We start from the raw sequence: 24,090 nt of genomic DNA on the forward strand, positions 1-24,090 counted from the left end.
TTATTCTGGTAATCAGCAGCTTGACTTAGCCACAATTATATAGCATTTTCAGGTTGGAAGAGGCAGCTTAGTAAATAGTCAAGTTTCAAACTCTGGAATAAGATTGCCTGATTCACATACCACATGTGCCACTTACATAGCTGTGTGACTCTGAACTTAATAATTGAATATTTCTCTGCCCTCGCTTCATCTTTAGAGTGAGGATTAAATAAGGTAATGCGTAGAAAACACTTAGCATAGTACACAGACATAACGAGACTTCACAAGTAAGTAAAATGACCTCGTATCGTATTCAAGTAGGTGCTTTCCTTTGCTTTCAATGTGATTTCCAAATCTAAAGGAGCTGAGGTTGGTAATTACTCATCTTTCATGTTTGTTAGGAAATTTTTTAAAAACCTGCCTTTTATCTTTTATTGGTGAGAAAACTCTTTGCTGCTTTAAAGAGTACCCTTTTGTTGTAGGCAGAGAACTTGAAGTCATTTTTATTCTCTTGGTAAAATTTGCTAAGGATGTACGTGTATCATAGAAATACAAGGTGTCATCATTATTTTTTCTTTCTCACATAGTCTGTTGATTTTCTTATTTCTCACATAAGTACAAACAGTTGACTTCTAGGGGTTGCTAAGCCACACCACCAGGAGAATTGGAATATGGCTTCTGTCAACACAGAGCCACACAGGCCATGCTTTCTGATGATCTCTGTGCCTGTCTCCCAACAAGGACAGGAGAGAATAAAGAACAGTTGCACTGAGGAGCTGTGGGTAACTTCAAGAGAATGGCAGAATTGACCTAGTGACTGGTGATAGACTATTGTACTGAACAGCACTGACTCTGGGGGAAGACTGCCTGGGTGACTGGCCATTTCTAATAGTGTGACCTTGAGTAAGTCATTTAATCTGTCTGTGCCTTCGTTTCATCATCTCTCAAAATGTCGGTAATCTCTGTCGCAGTGTTGTGGGGGGGGGGCGTTAAATGAATTAATATTTGTAAACCACTTAAAACAGTGTCTGTTATATAAATATTTTCATTATTATTATCAATGGTGCTGGTAGTAGTGGTTGGCAGTGGCCAAGTGGCAACTAGAGGCTTAATTGTAACTGGATGAAGCAGCATGCCAGCCATCTCGTAGCTGTTCTCAGAATTGTTGACCACATGTTTTTAGGTACACTGAAAGCCGCATCCCTTGAATCTTCTCTAACAATGCATTTATAATGTAACATTCATTATATCTGCAAGAAAGTAAAATGCTGACACATAGACCCATAGTTGATTACCCGTGATTTAACTTCACTGGCCTTCATCCTAAATTAAAGGATTTAGACTAGCTGGTTTCTAAGTCCCCTTCCCACTGTGAATTTGTGAGTCTTTATTTACTCATCAAATATATTTATTCCTGTGCTCTTGTTTTCCTTTGAGGTTTGCTCCATTTAGTATCCCTTTTTTTTTTTAATTTTTTTAAGATTTTATTTTTAAGCAATCTCTGTACCCAGCATGGCGCTTGAACTTACAACCCTGAGATCTAGAGTTGTATTCTGTACCAGCTCAGCCAGCCGGGTGTCCCTAGTTTCCCTTTTAATATGCTTGCCAGCATGAGTTCATATACTGAATTCATGTTAATGTTGCATTCATCTGGTTTTTTTTTTTTAATTTTTTTTAATGGCTTTATTCATTTTTGAAAGACAGAGAGATACAGAGCGCTAATGGCAGAGGGCCAGAGAAAGAGAGGGAGACACAGAATCAGAAGCAGGCTCCAGGCTCCGAGCTGTCAGCACAGAGCCCGATGCGGGGCTTGAACTCACAAGCTGTGAGATCATGACCTGAGCCGAAGTTGGATGCTTAGCCGACTGAGCCACCCAGTCACCCCCATTCATCTGGTTTTAAGAACATGTCTGAATTTAGAATAACTAGAGCTTGGCACATGAAAAGTTACTAATTTTTTTATTATGTAAATTTTCAATCATAAACCAAAGTCAGAAATTAGTAAATGAACCTCCCTCACCATGCTTCAAAATTGTCAGCTCATGGTTAATCGCTTTTCATATACTTCTTCCTCCAATTATTTTAAAATATTTTCCAGCATTATATTACTTTAGTCATAAGTATTCCTATATATAACTCTAAAAGATAAATTCTTTTTCTAAGATACATAATCACAATACCATTGTCACATGTAAAAAAAAAAAAATGAATACCCCTTTGTGGCTGAACCATTGTTTAAAAAGAAGAGCAAACTAGTTGTTAGCTAGGCCTAGCATAAATATTTAGCCATCCTCATTCATTCAACAAAATATCCATCTGTAGATCACCACCACCCCCCCAAAAAAAGCCTAAGTATTAAGTAATGTACTGTGGAGAAAAGTCTCTCTCCTGAGTAATTTAGTAGGGATTTCAATTCTGAAAAGTATACCCCAAACACCAATTAAATGTGCCAGAAGCAATTTATTCATCCTCCTAGACAAAAATAAAAGTAGAATGTCTTTTTGGAATTGCGGTTTTCCATGAGTGTGGGTAGGCCATTTACTAATGAATTATTATGGAAGTCTTCATTTCATTTGTGACACAGCATTTGATTTCAGATGCTTTAATTTGCAGGTGGCTTTACTTAAGTTAGTTCAAGGATTTAAGAAGAGAAATCTTTTCATGTTCATTTATAGCACATTTAAAACCTGTAAATAGGGCACCTGGGTGGCTCAGTCAGTTAAGCGTCGGACTTTGGCTCAGGTCATGATCTCGCGGTCCATGAATTCGAGCCCTGCGTCAGGCTCTGTGCTGACTGACAGCTCAGAGCCTGGAGCCTGTTCAGATTCTGTGTTTCCCTCTCTCTCTGACCGTCCCCTGTTCATGCTCTGTTTCTCTCTGTCTCAAAAATAAATAAACGTTAAAAAAGAATTTAAAAAAAACCCTGTAAATATTAAACCTCTTGTCCTATATAAAACATTAGGAGAAAGACTAATATCCTCTGTTTCTTATTTTTCAAAACCTGATATTTTACTATTTCCTTCCTTACAAGTTTGTAATCTGAACCTTCTCTAAAAGTTCTATTTGTCAAGAGTAGCAATAGTACAAATATTTCTAGTGTCGCATAGTTCTTCATATGACCTTAAGCAGTTTATTTCTTACAGTTTTTTAAATGTTTGTTTATTTATTTATTTGGCGGTGGGGGCAGGGGGTAGGGAGAAGGGGAGAGAGAGAGAGTCGTAAGCAGGCTTCACACTGTCAGTGCAGAGTCTGACATGGGGCTCGATCTCATGAACCATGAAATCATGACCTGAGCTGAAATCTAGAGTCAGGCCCTTAACCATCTGAGCCACCCAGGCACCCCTCTTTCTAATATCTTTAATTTTAATTCCTATTTCTTGGAAAAAATTACTTTGAAGAGGCCGCTTCTCATTTATTTACAGTGAAATTTGGGAATAAGAACTTATTTCCATTACATTCCAAAATCTAACGCAAAATTTCCATTTTCTCTTTTTTAAAATGGATCATTAACATTTTAAGAAAGAGTTCACCAAACTGAATTATCATTCATTCCTGAGGAGATTTTGTATGGTATGATATATAATATAATATATAATATAAAATTCTAACAGGAAGTTGTACACGACTGAGGTTGTATGTGGCACTGGCTCCACAATAAATAGTATTATTTTCATTATGTAAGACCAAGATTGGAACTTTATAGCTGCACTGGTCATTTTAGTCATCAAATTTTTTGTGTTATTTAAAAACAAACTTTTCTTTTTTGAGAAGTTCCAGATTTATAGGAAGTTGCCAAGATAGTACACAGAGTTATCATAAATCCCTTACCCAGTTTCCCTTATTGTTAACATCTTATATTACTATGGAACCAACTAAGGAACCAATATTTGTCTGTTACTATTAATTAAATTCTGTATGTTACTCAGATTTCACTCATTTTTCCCTCCTCTTTCAGAATCCCTTTCAGGAGATCAACATTATATTTAATCAGCGTGCTTCCTCAGGCTCCCATGGGCTGTGAGAATCATTCAGTCTTTGTTTTTAGTAGTCTTGACAGTGCTGAGCTGTACCAACAGCTATTTTGTACAATATCCCTCAATTTGTGTTTGATGTTTTTCTCATAGTTAAACTAAGGTTATAGGTTTCGGGGAAGAAGATTACAGAGGTAAAGTGCCCTTATTTTCATGTCATGTTTAGGGGTACACGATATCTACATGACTGAGATAGTGTTTGCCAGGTTTCTCTACCATAAAGTTACTTTCCTCTGCTTTTCCATGCCCTTCCTCTTTGTAAGCAAGTCACTAAGTGCAACCCACGCTCAAGGTAGGAGAGAAGTTAATCTTCACCTTCTTGAGCAATGGAATATTTACATCAAATATTTGGAGTTCTCCTATATAGGAGACTGTTTTTTCTTCCTTCCTTCCTTCCTTCCTTCCTTCCTTCCTTCCTTCCTTCCTCCTTCCTTCCTTCCTTCCTTCCTTCTTCCTTCCTTCTTCCTTCTTCCTTCTTCCTTCTTCCTTCTTCCTTCTTCACTCATACATGTATTTATGGAGTCATGGATTTTATACTTTGGAAAAACCAGTCATACCTTGACTCTCCCTCCCTTTAAAGAAGCCACAAGTGCTGTGTACAGCACTCAGCTACCCTTTTTTTTTTTTAAGTTTATTTATTTATTTTGAGAGAGAAAATGCGAGCAGAGGAGGGGCAGAGAGAGAGGGAGAGTGAGGATCCCAAGCAGGCTCTGTGCTGACAGTGCAGAGTCCAATGTGGGACTCAAACCCACAAACCGTGAAATCATGACCTGATCTGAAGTCGGATGCTCAACCGACTGAGCCACCCAGGTGTCTCACAGCCACCTTTTTTTTTTTAAACTTTAAATTTTGAGATCTAGATTTATATACACTTATGAGGAATAACACAGAATGGTCCCCATATCTACTTCATACAGTTTTCCCCAGTTTGAGTAAGGAATTGATGCAATCCACCAATCTTAATCATGTTTCACCAGTGATACATCCACTCATTTCTATGTGATTGTGTGTTTATATCTGCAATTTTTTCACATGTGAATTACTGTGACCATTAGTCCTCAAGTTTAAATGCTACTTGAGTATAATAACAGGACTGTACAATGAAAGAAAATAGATATTGCTTTTGGCTTTATTAGACATTGGAGGACACTCAGAATAAAGGACCCTGGAATGCCTCTATGTTAAGGGTAGTTCTGTTCTGTACTCAAAATATTTGTGGCTGAGACCTTGGTATATATACTTTTTTGTGAACGGGCTTTTTTGGGAAGTGTACTGTGTTACCTTGGCAAGAGCACTTTGAAAGTTCAGTGTTTCCATAAAGATTTTCCTAGAGCTGCTAAACATTTTCTGTGTAATATAAAAAATTACTTGCCCATACCAGCAGGTGGAAGCAAGAGCAGTCTTATTGTGTACTTGACTTTCCAAGTATACTGGCATGTTCTGTAGACAATCTATTCGTGATTCAAAGTATCTTTATGATATATCCCTTAATTACTTTGCTTCAAGAATTTTATTGTCTTGGCACTTTCTCTTGATTGCTTTATTACCTTATTTACTTGGTGTCTCGGGCTGAACTTAATAGTTATTCTGGGACAAATTTAGATTTTTATCACTTTTCTAACTCATTGATTGAACAGTTACAACATGTGTGCTTTGCATTGAACATTCTTCCACATTTGCTAAGAAACACAAATACGACTAAGACATGCACTGTGTTCTCAAAGAACTTATATTCTAGTAGAATTAGAAGGAGAATGTCTTCATTCCTCCCCTGACCTGGGAGAAACAGATCAGTCACCCTTCCTAGTTTTTCTCCAGCCAATATGTGGCTGGTATTCAATATTCATATACATTTTAATTCATTCAATAAATATCTGCTGAGTACCAGCTACTATATAGGGGCTTAACTTATAAATTTGTGCTTTTTTCCTTACAGATTAAAAAAAAGACCAAAGCAATCTTTGTATGTATCATTTATTTTTAAAATTTTTTAATACAGAACATATGGAGTAAGTATCCAATTGACATATAGACCCAGAAACATTGAACCTAAGACATTTAGAAGTTAGAAGTAGCTGGGGCGCCTGGGTGGCGCAGTCGGTTAAGCGTCCGACTTCAGCCAGGTCACGATCTCGCGGTCCGTGAGTTCGAGCCCCGCGTCGGGCTCTGGGCTGATGGCTCAGAGCCTGGAGCCTGTTTCCGATTCTGTGTCTCCCGCTCTCTCTGCCCCTCCCCCGTTCATGCTCTGTCTCTCTCTGTCCCAAAAATAAAATAAAAACGTTGAAAAAAAAATTAAAAAAAAAAAAAAGAAGTTAGAAGTAGCTAATGTTAGTAACATTTCCTTGAATATACTTGGAAGACCTTCTACAAATGCTAGTTGAAATAAAATGGAAGCATGATACTCTAGACCAGTTCTGTTAGCTATTTAGTAACAGCTAATAAGAATGATAAGGGGCACCTGGTGGCACAGTCAGTTAAGTGTCTGGCTCTTGATTTTGGCTCAGGTCATGGTCTCATGGTTTCATGAGTTCAAGCCCTGCATTGGGCTCTGGGCTGACAGTGTGGAGCCTGCTAGGGATTCATTCTCTCTCTCTCTCTCTCTCTCTCTCTCTCTCTCTCTCTCTCTCTCTCTCTCTCTCTCTCCCCCTCCCTCCCCTCCCCCCCACTCACACTGTCTCTGTCTCTCTCAAATAAACTTTTTAAAAAGAATGATAATAAAAATTTTATACAAAGGATAGAAATGAAAGAGGAGAATCAACATCTAAGGCTGTGTGTGTGTGTGTGTGTGTGTGTGTGTGTGTGTATGTGTGCGCGCGCGCGCACATGTGTATGTGTGGAAAGTGAAAGATAAAACTTTCCCAAGGCAGTTATTTGTTCTGTCCTCTAAATTCCCCATCGGTTTAGGGGCGCGTGGATGTCTCAGTCGATTAAGCGTCCAACTCTTGATATCGGCTCAGGTCATGATCTTAGGGTTTGTGAGATACGCCCTGTGATAGGCTCCACACTGACAGCATGGAGCCTGCTTGGGATTCTCTGTCTCCCTCTCTCTATGCCTCTCCCCTACTCACATTCTCTCTGTCTCTACATAAACAAATAAATAATTTCCCATCAGTTTATTCCTATAAAATTTGCTGACTTGTGTTCTAATCTTTTGTGTCTTGTTCACAAGTCTGTAAGTTCCTAAAGGGCAATACCTTCATAACTTCAGTAAGTATTTATTAAAGGAATGACTGAATCAATTAATTTACTTCATGGCACATCCCTTTATGATGCACATTTTTTGGTAATACAATCTGGAATCTAAGCATAGTCACAGATGACAGTAATAACTCAACGTAACTTACCTGAAAAATTAACAGGGAATTAAGAACTAGCATTTGTTGCGTAAAAGTTTTCTTAGAATGCCTTGGCTGAACCTTATCTATGTGAAATGTAGATTGTTTGCAGCTTCCTAGGAGTACACTTTTTCAAGTGGTTTACTACTTACCTAAGAACAGTTAATCAAAGGGCTCTGAAAAAGAGTGAAACCCAGTGCAAAGGGTAGCCATCAGGTTGCCCCAGTGTGAATTGTTTTAATCTTTGGAAATGGGTGACTACAAGCTGCCCATTCCTACATGGCCTGTTTTTCAGAGCTGGATGAAAGCTGAAGTAGAGCACTCGTCCCCAGCCCTTGTAGCAGTCCTTCAGATAACAAATCAGATAAGTGACGTCAGTGTGTGTGCCTTACCTGCCTTTTCTCCCCTACTACGAGCAGGGCGGAAGATCAAAGAGGTGCAACTAGTGAGAAATCTGCTATTTTCCTTCTCTAGGATGCAGTTGCAACATGAGTGTGGAGTGGTAGTTAAGAATATGGGCTTTGTAAGCACATCTAGTTTTAAATCCCAGCTCCACACCTGCGGTATGACCCTGACCCTATATGCCTCTTGGCTTCTTGGAAGAATTAACTAAGAAAAGTCACATAAACTCTTGATATGGTGCCGGCACTTTAGCAGGCTCTTCATAAACAGTAGGGGTGATGATGATAACATCAGTCATAGGTGTGGCAAGTTTCTAGCTTACGAGCCTCAACGAAGATTGGTAAACTGAGGTTGGGAATTCATTAGAAAGAAAAATTTTGAACATGCTGCATTTGAGATGTCTGTGGGGTCTGGTCCTCTAGCTAGGCATCTGGGTAGAATCATGGAAGTCACCAACTTTTTTGAATGGGTACAGGAAGAGAAGCCAACAAAGGAGACTGAGAAGAAATGGTCAGAAAAGTGGAAGAAGGACTAAGAAAGAGTAAAAGTGAGCTTTGCCAGAGAACTTTTAGTGACATAATGTGGACGACTTAGTGACAAGACAAAGAAGTAGAGACACCAGGTGGGACATTTGCAGGATGCAAAAACCGAAGACTATAAGTAGGGAGACACATCTTTCTTTAAAACTAAGAAAGAACATGGGAACCGGTAGAGATTCAGGAGGTTATCGTACTTAATTACATTTTCTGTAAACTCAGTAACCAAGCTAGACGGGTCTTTCTAGACATCAATTCTGCTAAATAACATCAAAAGTAACAATTTTGGCTAAGAATGTGAGTCTCTCTTTACTGGTACAAGTTGACTTATCCTAAGGCATTTAATTCTATAACATTCTTTTTGTAAAGCAGTTCTATCCTGAGCCAAATTGAAAGTTCCTTAAATAAAAAAGCTGTTGCCTGGACCATTAGTAACTAAAATACCAGATGCTTATCTTTTTTAAGGGGCTATAAGTACCCAAAATGGAGCTCACTAACTATTGAGTACTACTCATGAATCTGTTTCTCCAATGCAACAGTCCATTCAGAAGAAAAAAATATTAGCAACATTCAGAATGCTTGAGTCCAATATGTGCCATTATTTCCATTCTGCATCATCTCTAATTGCAGATCAGGGCTTTATAAAATGCCCCACGAAGGCTAAATACTGTCAGGTGGGGCTACTTGTATATTGGACATGTAGATAGAAGAGAAGTATTAAATAACCTTAAGTCAATCACTTCTTGGCCTTTTGATCAAGATCAAGTGGAAGTTTTTGGACACTATGTTAGGTTCAGGGTCTATAGGTATCACTAAAAACCAGTTTCCACTTAAGGTCTGTTGGACATATAGCCAAGTCAATAGGTGAATACACTTCAGTCTGATAAGTGCTTTGGTCAGTGTACGTTTAGGGTACTGTAGATGCACAGAGGAATAATTCCTATTGGGGCACCTCAGTGGCTCAGTTGGCTAAGTGTCCAACTCTTAATCTCAGCTCAGGTCATGATCTCACAGTTCGTGAGATCGAGCTCCACATGATACTCTGTACTGACAGTGCAGAGCTTGCTTGGAATTCTCCATCTCCCTGTCTCTCTGCCCCTCCCCTGCATGCGCTGTCTCTCACTCTTCCTCTCTCTCAAAAATAAACATTTAAAAAAAATAAACATTAAAAAAAATAAAACAGCTGGAGGTAATCAAAAAGACTTCCTGGAGGGGCGCCTGGGTGGCGCAGTCGGTTAAGCGTCCGACTTCAGCCAGGTCACGATCTCGCGGTCCGTGGGTTCGAGCCCCGCGTCGGGCTCTGGGCTGATGGCTCAGAGCCTGGAGCCTGTTTCCGATTCTGTGTCTCCCTCTCTCTCTGCCCCTCCCCCGTTCATGCTCTGTCTCTCTCTGTCCCAAAAATAAATAAACGTTGAAAAAAAAATTAAAAAAAAAAAAAAAAAAAAGACTTCCTGGAGAAGGTGAGGTCTGAGATGAGATCAAAAGCCGGAGTGGCTCGGTTGATTAAGTGTCCGACTCTTGGTTTCAACTCAAGTCATGATCTCATGGTTTCTGAGTTCAGGTTCCGCATCTGGCCTGCTTGGGATTCTCTCTCTCTTCATCTTTTTCTGCCCTCCCCAGCTTGTGCTTGCTCGCTCTCCCTCTCTCCCTCTCTCCCTCCCTCTCTCTCTCTCTCTCTCTCTCTCTCTCTCTCTCTCTCTCTCTCTCTCTCTCAAAGTAAATAAAGAAAAGATAATTCCAGTCTGGGGGCATTGAAGTCCTCAATAGCAGCTTGTAAAGAAAGATTAGTTCTAAAGTAAATACTAGGAATATTTGCCAAGTATTTTGAAGAATTGGGACAAGTTTCAGGAAATGCTATGCAACCACCAGAAAGAATGTATAAAATGTAAATTGTAGGGAAAAGAAGTTAGGATATTTTGCATAATGGTCTTCACTCAAGTCTTGGCTCTAATAAAACACATTTCCCTGCATGGATATTTATTTGTGATGTTGATGTACGATGCTGTTGCTGTAGTATTTTAGCCATATCAATCCCATCTCACTTCAAGTACACAGCGTCTACTATGTGCTCAGCAGTGTGCAGTGTGTTAGAGTTGAGGATTTTGACAAAAGAAGACACAATGGTTATTGTGCTTGAGAAAGCCCTCGTCTAATTTAGAGTATGAGTCAAACCAACTGAACAGGTGGATGACAGTAATTTAAATACCTAAAATGAATGGCATAGGTAAAAGGTGATAGAAGCTCAGATTTGGATGAATTTGAATGGTCAAAGAAGACTTGATAGGAGGAAATGGAGGCCTTTATGCCAGTAGGTCAGAAGATTTCTGAAAGTATATTCTACAAAATGTTTTGCAAAAGTTTTAAGACAGTAATTAACTCAGTATAATTGTGGCATGCTCATTTTTCCAAATGCAGCTCTGCAGTCTGGTGATCTATGTCAAAATCCACACCACTTGATTTTTTTTGCCTGAGTACTTCATTTGTTTGCTGGACACAGGAAACATCAAACCTAACAAATATGCCTTCCTGTCAATGCTGTTATATTATTCTGTATTATTTCTTAGAAGTTTCAGAGTTTTGTGTTGAAAGTGTTTTAAAGAGAAAAGAAACAATGAAGAAGGTGTGGCTGGGACAGAAATAATAGAGCCTGGAAGTTTAGGGAAAGAAAAAAACTAGTGTTTAATTAGACAGTAGAAATCTCAAATTTAATCTAGATTCTCATTTTCAAATAATTGCATGTATTAACTCCTGTAGAGAAGACAGAATCACATAGTATTGCCTGTTTTCAACTTTTGTACTTCTTGGTTGCAAAAAGTGACTAGAAAAATCCATTCCCAAGGGTATAATCATATTTGCTAGAGTGATTGCAGGTGCACTGGTTTCTCCACACAGGTGCAGTTCTCCAGGGCTGCAGAGGCACTGAAGGGGGAGAAAAGATAAATGTACCAGCACCTGAAGCATTGAATGAGCTTGAAGTCATAACAAAGGGGAATAAAGATACTCCACAAAATGATGATATAAGAGGAAAAGCAGAGAGAATGCAGATAGAAAAATTCCCAGTAGATCAAAATATTTTAATTTTTTTTAAAAAGGCAGTTTTCATTCTTTTTGAAAATATTTATTGTGAGAGAGGATGCGTGCACAAGCAGGGGAGGGGGAGAGAGAGAGGAAGAGAGAGAATCCTAAACAGACTCTGCACTGTCAGCACAGAACCTGATGCGGGACTCAATCTCAAAAACCATGGGATCATGAACAAAGCTGATACCAAGAGTCGGACACTTAACTGAGCCACCCAGGTGCCCCTAGATCAAAATGTTTTAGTTAGAAATAGGAAGGAATCCTTCAGTCTCCTTTTCTTTGGTAACAAGAATTGTAAATCCTGAAAGAAATTAAGATAAAATCCCAGAAGGTAAGAAGAAAGTATGACACAAAATTTAATGTGTTCTTTTGACACATAAAACTATGGTTTCTAAATTTTCTTCCTTTCTTTTTACCCTCCCTGTATTTGGGGAATAGTATCACTTCAAGAAAGTGGTAGTTTTTCATGAATTGCAACAGAAACTGTACAAGGGTGATTATGGGTGTATCTGTTCAGCCAGGGTGGAGGTTCTGATACCTTCACCAGTTTCACTGAGTTAAAATCAGGTATGCTGTAACGAAACACTCAACCTTGAGGTAAATGTTAGGAAATAAAGGAAAACTAGTGGAGGTTCATCTTATCAATAAATGTTTGAGGTAATTTTCTCTTAAAGGTGTTTAACAGTAATGAAAAGTTGTCTGTAATAATTGGTTTGTACTCAGAAGAGTTGTGAAAAGAACAGGTGATTAGCTACCAAAGTCTTGTATTTCAGTCATCAGTCCACTTGCTAGTCATTATGTCAGTAATCCCATGGCCAGCCTCTTCACTTATACTAGAACTTCCTCAGAAACCCAGTCAGTAGTGGTGATGTCTCACTGCTCCTCGAGGCTTCAGTTCTGTGTATCCGTAAGAGATTGTGGAAATAATTATTTTAGACATTTTCAGCCAGCTCCACACACTGAACTTTGCATCCCTGTTAATTTCAGCCACCACCAAGCATATGAGACCCTCCAATCATCCACCATTTCTTGTTGTGACCTTCATATTTTTGTGTGTATGTGCTCATTCCTTTACCAGTTTTCATTCCTTTATCAGTTCGGATCCTCTATGAAACAAATAACATAAAACTGCATTCAAGCTGGCTTAAATATAACTGGAAAATAGGTCTAGGTCAGGTTTCAGAATTAACTGTTATAATGGTGATGTCAGTAAATATTTGCTTTCCTTCCTTTATTCTTCTGTTCACAGTGTTTATTTCATCCTAAGTCAGGTTCTACATAAGGTGGATGCCAGCTGCAGTCAAGAACACAAGCTTGCTCGGTCACACACAGTGGAAATAAGACCTGTTTCTCTCACAGGAGTTTGAGGGTAGGGGCAGCCACCTTCACAGATCGTGGACATGGCAGGGGGTGTGGTAGTCGTGTTGTGCATGGGTACTAGGAAGAAATATGTGCATAGACTTAGTTAGAGGGAGGCAGTGAATGGCTGGACAATGAACACATATTTAGCTATCTATTCTACTCTTAGACTTCTGCCTTGTTATTTCTGGAACCCTTGTCCTGTAGTCAACAAACTCCTCCCCTTTTGATACTCTCTGGATTGTCTTTTCTTCTACTAACCATTACTGAAATCCACTCAATCCTGGGGAAAATATTTTGTCTATATCCCTCTCTTTCACACCCCATATATCACAAAGTAAAGAGGAAAGACCACATCTTCTTTGTTTGCCAGCTCCTGCCTTGCCCTCACTTACGCTCCCAGACCAATACTTCTTCACCATTGTATAAACACCTTCAAGGCTCACAATCTGGTTTTATCATTCTATACCCTGCTCATGATGTCCTCCACCAGATACCTGGTTGGCTTCTCCATTCTTTGAAGACTTTGGTTTCTGGCTCAGTCTTCCTTTCTATTCCCAGGCCCAGCTGTCAAGCTGCTGACTCCAGTGTTCACATAAACAATTTATCCAATACTAGATTGCATTCTTCAACTCATTTATATCAACCATCCACTTCTGGGAAAATGTCCTGAATCGTATCAGACTGCTTAACCTTTGAATTCTTAAATTCAAACCCACACTTTTTTACTACAACCTAACTACTCCCACTTTACCTGTTTTATTGATTTTACTGAGACTGCAGTCTCTTTTCTTATCTAAAACACATCCAACTTGGGGCACCTGGGTGGCTCAGTCAGTTGAGTGTTTGACTTCTGCTCAGGTCATGATCTCTTGGTTTGTGAGTTTGAGTCCCACATCCAGCTCACTGCAGTCAGCCTGTCAGCACTGAGCCCGCTTGGGAACCTCTGTTCCCCTATCTCCGCCACTCCCCCATTTGCACTCTCCCAAAAATAAAAAAATAAAAATAAAAGTAAAATATATCCAACTCTAGAGAATCACTTAGATGTACTCTACAGTTCTTTACCTTCTTCCTATCCCTCAATCATTGTAGTCTGACCTCCACCCCACAATCCCGCTGACACTACTCTTGCCAGAATCATCAATGACATTCCTGTTGCTGAATTTAACAGACTCTTCCATCTTTCTTGAGATTTGTACATTTGGCAGTTATTTACTCCCTCTTTTTTTTTTTTTTTTTTTTTTTTTTTTTTTTTTTTTTTTTTTTTTTAGTAGGCTCCACGCCCAGGGTGGGGCTTAAACACTCGACCTTGAGATCGAGAGTTGAATGCTCTACCAACCCAGCCAGCCAGGCACCCCTCCCTCCCTTTTTTTCTGCTTACTTTTCACAGCTTCCTAAATCCATTCTGGTTTGGTTTTCCTTTATCTCCATGATTAAACTAGAGTTAGGGCTCAGTTCTGTTCTTAATCTGCAAACTCCCTTGGGCCAGTTCAACCATTCCTCTAACTCCAATTATCATCTCATATTAATGAATTCCATTTAAATGTGCCACACCACTTCAAACTTGGCATGTCCAAAATTGAATATCTCTTCCCCCTCTCCAAAAAACCTCCTCCTCTTTCTACATTGCCTATTTTAATGATGTTACCACCATCCATACATCCAATTACAAGAATCTTGGACGACATCCTTGACTTTCTCACCCTCCACCCCTATACCAAGTACCAAGTCATACTGATTCTACTTCCTGAATTATCTTTTAAGTCACTCCAGTTCCCCCCTTTTCCTAATTCAGTATACCATGATATTATGCTCCAGTTACAGGAATAGCTTTCCTCTAGTATAATCTCTCTTTCCCAAACCTTTCAACTCACTTTGATTTGGGCAATTTCTCTAAAATGTATACCTTATTTCATCTCTTACCTGGTTAAAACCCTTCAGTGGCTCTCTCACGGACTTCAGGTTGAACTCTTTATTGATTCCCAAGGCTCTTCATATTCTGTAGTCCTTACTGACCTTATCAGATTTCTCTCTCCTTACAGCTTTTGGCATTTAGATAATTTCTGGATGTAGTCCAGATGTTGGCTTGCTCCTTGTTGCCTCTGTAAAATCTTCCAAGAAAAGTTCCTTCTGAGGTCTTTCAGAGTTCCCTCTGCTTATACCTGTCGTCTCACTCACCTCAATATAGAATAATAGTTCCTTTGTCAATTTGTCTCTCCACAATAATAGCAGAATCTTAGTAAGTTTGCCTGTTTATCCTTGATGCCTGTCACAATGACCAGACAATATATGCTCATAAGTATTTGTTAAGTGAATGACCTTAAATAAGTCATTAGCCTCTCTGAGCCTCAACTGCCTCATCATTAAAAAGGGAATAATGCACTGCCTACCTCATAGGGTTGTTTTGGGGTCTTGTAAGATAATAGGATTGAAGTTTAGCATAGCAGTTAAGAGTGTGAGTTCTGGATCTCTATTATCTCCGTCTGGTTTTTAATCCTAGTTCACACCATATAACCAGCTATGTGACTTTGGACAAGTTACTTAACTTTCCTGTGTTTTAGTTTCCTCTTTAGTAAAATGAGAATAACTACAGTATCTGCCTCATAGTTTTGTTTTGAGGACTAAGTGAATAAATGGCAAGCATTTAGTACAGTGCCTAAACACACAACAAATGTTAGCCATTAATTATAATATTTTTATTTATAAGTTCTGAAATTATATTGCATGATATATAGTACATATATACACACATATGGCATCAATTATTAGTTTGAGGTTTTCAGGGAGGTAAAGGATTGTTATCATTAACTTAATTTCTTTTGTCTTTTAGAATAATGCCATAGCAATACCAGAGTTTATTTCCCAAACCTTAAATTCAAATTTTCATAGTTGATTTGTGTGAAATTTTGGTAAAAAAACATTTTTTTACATGCTGTTCATTATAAAAACGTTTTGAAACATTGTAGGTAGATGTTGACACAGGAAATAACTTTTTTTATTTTAATTTTAATTTTTTCTTAATTAAAAATTTTTTAACATTTATTCATTTTTGACAGAGAAAGAGAGAGAGTGGGCGAGGGGCAGAGAAAGGGATACACAGAATCCGAAGCAGGCTCCAGGCTCCGAGATGTCAGCACAGAGCCCGATGTAGGGCTCAAACCCACAAACAACGAGATCATGACCTGAGCTGAAGGACACTTAACCAACTGAGTCACCCAGGTGTCCCTAATTTTTAATTTTTTTAAGATTTTGTTTTTTTAAGTAATCTGTACATCCAACGTGGGGCTTGAACATAGAACCACAGGATCAAGAGTTACATGGTCTTTTGACTGAGCCAGCCAGATGCCCCAGCACAGGAAAAACATTTATATAAGAAAGATTACTGGTTTAATTTATAAAGGACAGTTATTACGTCTTTGACACCTAACTTCATTTCTCACCATGACTTAATTACATGACCAATTCAGTGTTTGGTAAGTACTAATTTCATTAAATCTACATTCAAGGGAAAAAAATACAAATGCATTTAATTTTGTGCTTACGTGTTCACCTGAAAGAGACTTGCTCAATTTTATTAAAAAGTTCTTTTTAATATAATTAGACAGTATACATTTGTGTATTGGCTTTGGATCAACAGATGTCTAATTTTTATTCTTTTTCTGATTCTTTTCAGAGTTGGTGGTTCCAGGATTTTATTCAGAATGACTTTAGGAAGAGAAGTGATGTCTTCTCTTCAGGCAATGTCTTCCTATACTGTAGCTGGCAGAAATGTCTTAAGATGGGATCTTTCACCAGAGCAAATTAAAACAAGAACTGAGGAGCTCATTGTGCAGACCAAACAGGTGTACGATGCTATTGGAATGCTTGACATTGAGGAAGTAACTTACGAGAACTGTTTGCAGGCACTGGCAGATGTCGAAGTGAAGTATATAGGTGAGTAGCATGCAGACGTCCATTGATATTTCATTTTGTAGGCATCATAAACCATTTTATGCTTTCTGTGTTGGCAATCATTTTCCAGTTTTACAAGACATTGATTTTTCCATAATGATTAACTAATTGCTTAGAATTCAATTAAATAAAATTAAAATGTTTTATTATGTTGGCAGTGGTGCTACAAAATGTACAATCTCATTACATCTGCTTTCTGGAGAGTATTTTGACATAATATATCAAAACTCTTAAGAAGTTCATACCCTAGCCCAGCAGTTCCACACCTAAGCATTTAATCTAAATAAATTATCAGATACAGGAAAAATTATGTACAAATTTATGTATAAACAGGTACTCTGTCGTAGCAGAACCTTGGAAACAACTCCTGGGTGCCATCCAGCATATAGAAAGACCACGTAATGGTATGCTCAGGCTCTGCAACACTATGTAGCCATAATCACGTTGAGGAACAGCATTTCTTAACATAGAAAAAAAATACAGAGACGAAAACCAGAAGAAAATTTTACTAGTAGCTAATTTCTTAGGTATGCTTGATTTTTTAAAATTTACTCTCCATGCCTTTCTCTATTTTGCATATTTCCTATACTTAAAATACATTATTTCTATAATATAAGTATTAGGCCCTTTGAGTTAAAGGAATGGAGATTCACTCCAATTGCCCCTAAGGGTTAGACATATTCTGTGATATAGTTATGGCTAAACAACCTTGGCTATCCAGGTTTTGTAAGAACGTAAGTTATCGGGATATCATAAACATTTGTATGTATTCTGGAATTTGGAAGGTTGTCCAGAATCCTGTACAGCCCTAGTGACCTAGTCATCTCTTAACCCTCACCAACCCCTCAACACCAAGAATTCCCTACCCTGTGCCCCACCTTAATAGGGACTCTCTTACCTCTTCTGTTTCAGTTTCTGCCTCTTCCCACCAGCTGCTTCACTCTCATTAATGGCCACTAAATCTGGATAAAAGTCTTGAGTTTAAACTACTAAATAAAAAACACCTGGTGGGTCTCGTTAGTCAAACTCAAAGGGATGGAGTTGGTTCGCATTTGGCAGAGTTTTCCCAGAAGGCAATATTTTGTGTGTCTCCCTTGCTATATGTGGTTTGTCCTTGGTTCAGAGACTCATTTCTTCTTCAGTCATATATGGCCGACATGGTGTGCCAGCCTGGTGAATTATGCATTTAACAAATATAAAAATCAGTGGGGAAAAAAACAAAATCTTTTTAAAAATTATCTTAAAGTCTGCTGCTTTTCCAATAATACATCTTTTATTTTTTTTTTAATGTTTATTTATTATTTTTGAGACAGAGAGAGAGCATAAGTGAGGGAGGGGGAGAGAGAGAGGCAGACGCAGAATACAAAGCAGACTCCAGGCTCTGAGCTGTCAGCACAGAGCCCAACACAGGGCTCAAACTCAGAAACTGTGAGATTATGACCTGAGCCGAAGTCAGACTTTTAACTGACTGAGCCACCCAGGCATCCCCCAGTAATGCATCTTTTAAGTATACTTTTAGTTTTCAGAAGTCCTTGCTCTCTCATAAATGTACCTCTGTAAGTTAATCCTAAAAATTTTTGAGTTTAGGAGATTTTTAAAGACCAACTTTATCTTATCTATATTTGTTCTCAGAGCTCATTCTGCCTCCTGCAGTAACTGTTAAAACCTCATTTGACTAGTGTCCAATACTGTTTATAGTTTGGCAGTAAGAGCATAAGTCTGGTTCAGGTCTTTGTGGCAAAGTAAGGAAGGAAATGGTTTTTAGTATTATTGTTTGTTTAAGAATATGTTTCCAGTTTTAGGCGCCTGCATTTTGTTCTGCTCATTTTAGTTCTTGAGCAATTTGATTTTTTCTTAATATCTCCTTGACTTAATTTTAAAAAGTAAATAGAAATTATACCTATATAGTTAACTTTATCACTTAAACAGGTGCTACATCTATGAAACTTTAATTCTGTTCCATTCTTTAATCAAGGAACATAAAAGTGTATATTAAATCAAATCCTTAAAGAATAATTATTTAATTAGACTTTTTAAACCACATGTTATGAATTTATGCAGATATTTGAGGTGATTTTTCTTTTTACAGCTTTATAGCACTGTTTTAAGAGGACTGATATGAGTGAGGTAGCTTGTTTAACTGGATAGTTTCTTGGTATGGAAAGGATAGCTCTACTGTCTACCATATATCATATGTGGAAGTTTTACCTGTTTACAATACCTTCAAAGTACTAAAGCTAATAAAAGTGTATTCATTGTCACAGTATAGCCACACCGTTCCTATAAACCATACTCATTTTGTGTTTCCTAGCTGGCTCAGTCGGTTAAGCGTGCAACTTTTGATTTTGGCTCAGGTCACGATCTCATGGTTCATGGGTTAGAGCCCCATGTCAAGATCCTCACTGTCAGCACAGAGCCTGCTTGGGATTCTCTCTCTCTCTCTCTCTCTCTCTCTCTCTTTCTCTCTTTCTCTCTCTCTGACTTTCCCTTCCCTCCTCTCTCTGTCTCTCTCTCAAAAATAAAGAGATGCCTGGGTGGCTCAGTGGTTAAGCATACAACTTCAGCTCAAGTCATAATCTCATGGTTCGTGAATTTGAGCCCTGTATCAGGCTCTGTACTAAGACCTCAGAGCCTGGAGCCTGCTTCCGATTCTAGGTCTCCCTCTCTGTGCCCCTCCCCTCCTCATTCTCTCTCTCTCTCTCTTTCTCTCTCTCTCAAAATTAAATAAACATTAAAAAATTTTTTTAAATAAATAAAAACAAAAAAAATAAACCATACTCATTTTTTCTGTAGTTGGGGTCATTTCAGTGACATCAGATTTTTGCCTGATGAAAGTCACAATACAAATGTATTAAAAACCCAAGAAAGAATTTTAATATGTGAACATTAGAGCAGTTCGTTACCACCATCATTTAATAGGAATAGTCCCAATATTCAACTCTTCACTGGATGTGTCCACTGAGATTTCTGGGAATCTTCTAAAATTGTATGGAAATTTTATGCTTGTATGAACGTTTGCATTTCGGGGAGGGTCCATAACTTTGACTAGATTCTCTAAAGAATCTGTAGTGAAGGTTAGGAATTTCTATTTTAAATAAACTTCCCCCACCCCAACTAAATTGGTCTGCTTTTCTCTGGAAAACAGTGTGGAGGTTCCTCAAAAAATTAAAAGTAGAACTACCCTATAACCCAGCAATACCGCTGCTAGGAATCTACCCAAAGGATACAGGAATGCTGATGCATAGGGGCACATGTACCCCAATGTTTATAGCAGCACTTTCAACAATAGCCAAATTATGGAAAGAGCCTAAATGTCCATCACCTGACGAGTGGATAAAGAAGATGTGGTATATATATATAAGGGAATACTACTTGGCAATGAAAAGAATGAATTCTGACCATTTGCAGCAACATGGATGGAACTGGAGGGTATTATGCTAAGTGAAATAAACCAGGCAGAGAAAGACAGATATCATATGTTTTCACTCATATGCGGATCTTGAGAAACTTAACAGAAGACTATGGAGGAGGGGAAGGGGAAAAAAAAGTTAGAGGGAGGGAGGCAAACCATAAGAGACACTGGATACTCAGAACAAACTAGTGTAGGTGGGGGTGGGGGAGAGGGGAAAGTGAGTGATGTGTAGGGAGGAGGGCACTTGTTGGGACGAGCACTGAGTGTTGTATGGAAACCAATTTGACAATAAATTATATTTAAATAAATAAGTAAGTAAGTAAGTCTGCTTTTTTCTAAAACATCCTCTCTCTCTGCCAGTCCCCATGCTTGTAGTCTCTACTTTTCCAGTCCTCTCCTGAGGTCTTCCTCTTGCCCTGCCCGCCCTAAGGTCCAGCCTTCATCATAGGTGTTACATGGTGCTCCAGTCCTAATATTGCTGTGTTCGAGTTACTATCCCATTCTTTTGGCAACTAAGCTGCTCTATCCTGTATTCTTTATCTTTTCATGTACTGTTCCCTCCTCCCACACACCAGATTATAAAATGTGTTAGTATGAGAACTATGTCTTTATCTTTCAGCATTCCCAGTTAATAAGTTACACCCTAAACATACTTTGATAAGTGCTCAGTTTATACCCTTATTGTTCCTAATAATGCCACTGCAACAGCCAAGTCCTGCATTAGATGCTGTTTCCTGATAGCCTTACAAAACTTTACAGAAGGTATAAAATGAAAAACTTATATTAGGATAATCATTCATCTAGGTAGGAAGTATTTTTCTTAATGCTGATTGGATGAATCCTTATGATTTTGTCCTCTATTGACAGTGGAACGAACCATGTTAGACTTTCCCCAGCATGTCTCCTCTGACAAAGAAGTGCGGGCAGCAAGTACAGAAGCAGACAAAAGACTTTCTCGTTTTGATATCGAGATGAGCATGAGAGAAGATATATTTCTGAGAATTGTTCATTTACAGGTAAATGATGTTATAAACCCTTTTAAAAGAAAACCAAAATCTATACTAAAAAAGTAAAAATCTTTGACCAACAATAAAAAGTATTTAGGGCGCTTGGACGGCCCAGTTGGTTAAGCATCAGACTTTTGATTTCATCTCAGGTCATGATTTCATGATTTCAAGTTCATGAGTCCAAGCCCCACATCAGGCTCTGCGCTGACAGTGTGGAACTTGCTCGGAATTCTCTCTCTCTCCCTCCCTCCCTCTCCCTCTCCCTCTCCCTCTCCCTCTCCCTCTCCCTCTCCCTCTCCCTCTCCCTCTCCCTCTCCCTCCTTCTCTCTTTCTCTCTGTTCCTCCCCTGCTTGTATTCTCTCTTTCTCTCAAAATAAACAAATAAACTTTAAAAAAAGGTATTTGAAAATTTCTAGATTTTGTTTCTAATTATTATAGTAATGGGTACAGCATAGTATTTATTGTTATACTACATAGGTTAATGTTGAGTTGCTAATTACATTCACTTAATACTAAAGACCAAGTGTGAAAAAGTGTACATCTATAAATCTAAGGATTGTTAATTGTCATGAACATAATGGTTACTCTTTGAATTTTCTAAATGTTGCAAGGTTTATATTAGATTAGATCAACTAAATGGAATTGAATTGTTTATCTGTAAATATCATGTGGTTTTGGCCTTGATATTAATGACATACTGTTGATGCTGCATGCCAACCAAAGTCATTCCTCTCTGTCATCCTTACATTTTTCAAGACTCACAGAAATTACAGATAATGAATGTTTTAGGTGGGTCTGCCTTCAGTGCTTTTGATATTTTCATCACCAATGTTGATTTGCTTCCTAGCATTTTCGTCATGTCTTGGCTTTGAATTTTTATTTTCATGACACTCAGCAATTTGTTTGGAAAACAGCCATTCTTTATAATCCTAGACATTTTTGTTTAATTTTGCATGTTTCTTTATTCAAATCTCAAACATTTTGGGGGCACCTGGGTGGCTCAGTCCGTTGGGTGGCCGACTACAGCTCAGGTCATGATCTCACGGTCTGTGAGTTCGAGTTCCACATCAGGCTCTGTGCTGACAGCTCAGAGCCTGGAGCCTGCTTCCGATTCTGTGTCTCCTTCTCTTTCTGCCCCGTCCCTGCTTGCTCTCTATCTCTCTCTCAAAAACAATAAACATTAAAAAAAATTTTTTTTAAATCTCAAACATTTTGTTCCTTTTAGCAAATTATGATAAGAGTTGAAATAAGAAAGCAGTTTTATTTCACGTTTTAACTTACTGAAGAATATGTAATCAAGATTTTAGACATTTAAGATATATGTGCTGTCTATTCTCTCATGTCAGATAGGCACTTTTTACCCTGTAATTTATATTCATCTATATTGTTCATAACTGTTCATCTTTTTTTTTTAAGTTTATTAATTTTGAAAGAGAGAGCAGGACAGGGACAGAGAGAGGGAGAGAGAGAATCCCAATCAGGCTCCTTACTGTGAGTGCAGACCCCAATATGGGGTCAAACTCACTAACCATGAGATCATGACCTGAACTAAAATCAAGAGTCAGATGCTTAACCAACTGAGCCACCCAAGTGCCCCCATAACTGTTCACCCTTAGCACTATAAAAATAACATAAACTTTAATAACTTCATGATTATTCTTTATTAGTTACATTATTCTCTTTTTTTGACCTCAGTTATTACTCTGTGTGATTCAAATCATGGCCCTTACAGTCTCCTTTATTTTATTTCATCCCCCCCATCTAATTCCTTTCTAGCTCTATATTAGGTATGTATTTTAAAACTTTTTCCAGAATATCTCATTTTCTTTTGTTAACTCTGTTTTCATTCTGACTTCTAAGTTTTCATTTGGAATTTTCTAGCCTCAAGAAGGTATTGCAATCTTAATGTTATATATCGTGTTTAATGTTTTTCTCTGATATTTATGAATGTTCTCAAGATATGGAAGGTGTGTCACTTTAGATTTCTTTGTTACACTTTTATTGGAATCTGATCCCAGTAAATTTGGAAACAAACTGCTGCCGGGATAGTATACTAAAATACTATACCAGATAGACACCAGTGCATTCATCATATTAGTTCATTTGTTTGTGCTGGTTTTATTGTAATAATTTACAGTGGTTTCAGAGTCATTTCCATAATTTTTCCTTTTTTCCAAGAGAGTAATTACTCCCATGCATGTCATTCGTTCTGTGACCATTGGTAGGAGCTTTTACTGTATCTGTTAAGGCTAGATCAGAATAATAGACAAATAACAATTTTTTTTTTTATACAGTGGAACTTATCTGGTGAATTTAGTTACCTTTAAATACCTTCATTGACAAATAGTTGTGTTTATTTAGGCAGTATTTTTTTTTATTGTATTTTATTTTTTTGATAGACACAGGATGAATGTAGGAAAGGGGTAGAGGTCGATGACAAAGAGAGAGAGAGAATCCCAAGCAGGCTCAATGCTCAGCATGGAGCTTGACGTAGGACTGAATCCTACCACCCGGTGATCAATCATGACCTGAGCCGAAATCAAGGTGGACAGTCAACGAACTGAGCCACCAGGTGCCTCTATTTTATTTTAATTCTAATATAGTTAAGATATAGTGTCAAATTGCTTTCAGGTATACAATATAGCCATTTGACAATTCTATATATTACTCGGTATATAGGCAGTATTTTTTAAAATCTAAAAGTATCAATATGAGTTTTCTGCTAGTACTGGACACTTTAACAAATGGTAAATTTCATCCCATTCATACCTAAAAGACAAAGGTAGATATATCTATTTACTTTTCAGTGTAATGTTGTAAGTAAAATAGGGCAACCATGATGTGACACATAAAGCCTTCATTAAGTTGGATAATAGGTTCTTAAAAGTATATGAAATCAGCAATTTCAGGCATAACCTACTAAAATGAGGGTACTGTGAGTAATACTGAGATTTCAAGATACCACCAATGTAGACAATAATCAAATATATTTTTAGTTTG

The 24,090-nt window shown here is 38.0% G+C and overlaps 1 protein-coding gene across 1 annotated transcript in view; it reads left to right on the plus strand.

Moving 5' to 3' along the window:
* NLN (neurolysin) overlaps positions 1 to 24,090 on the plus strand; it is a 107,320-nt gene that overhangs the window by 30,395 nt on the left and 52,835 nt on the right. Inside the window, exons 2-3 of the mRNA XM_030322118.2 lie at positions 16,394 to 16,653; positions 20,951 to 21,099. Of these exons, the coding sequence (XP_030177978.1) occupies positions 16,394 to 16,653; positions 20,951 to 21,099 (409 nt within the window). The remainder of the gene's footprint in view (positions 1 to 16,393; positions 16,654 to 20,950; positions 21,100 to 24,090) is intronic.

The sequence above is a fragment of the Lynx canadensis genome, chromosome A1, assembly GCF_007474595.2.
Source record: "Lynx canadensis isolate LIC74 chromosome A1, mLynCan4.pri.v2, whole genome shotgun sequence".
NCBI classification, from domain to species: domain Eukaryota; kingdom Metazoa; phylum Chordata; class Mammalia; order Carnivora; family Felidae; genus Lynx; species Lynx canadensis.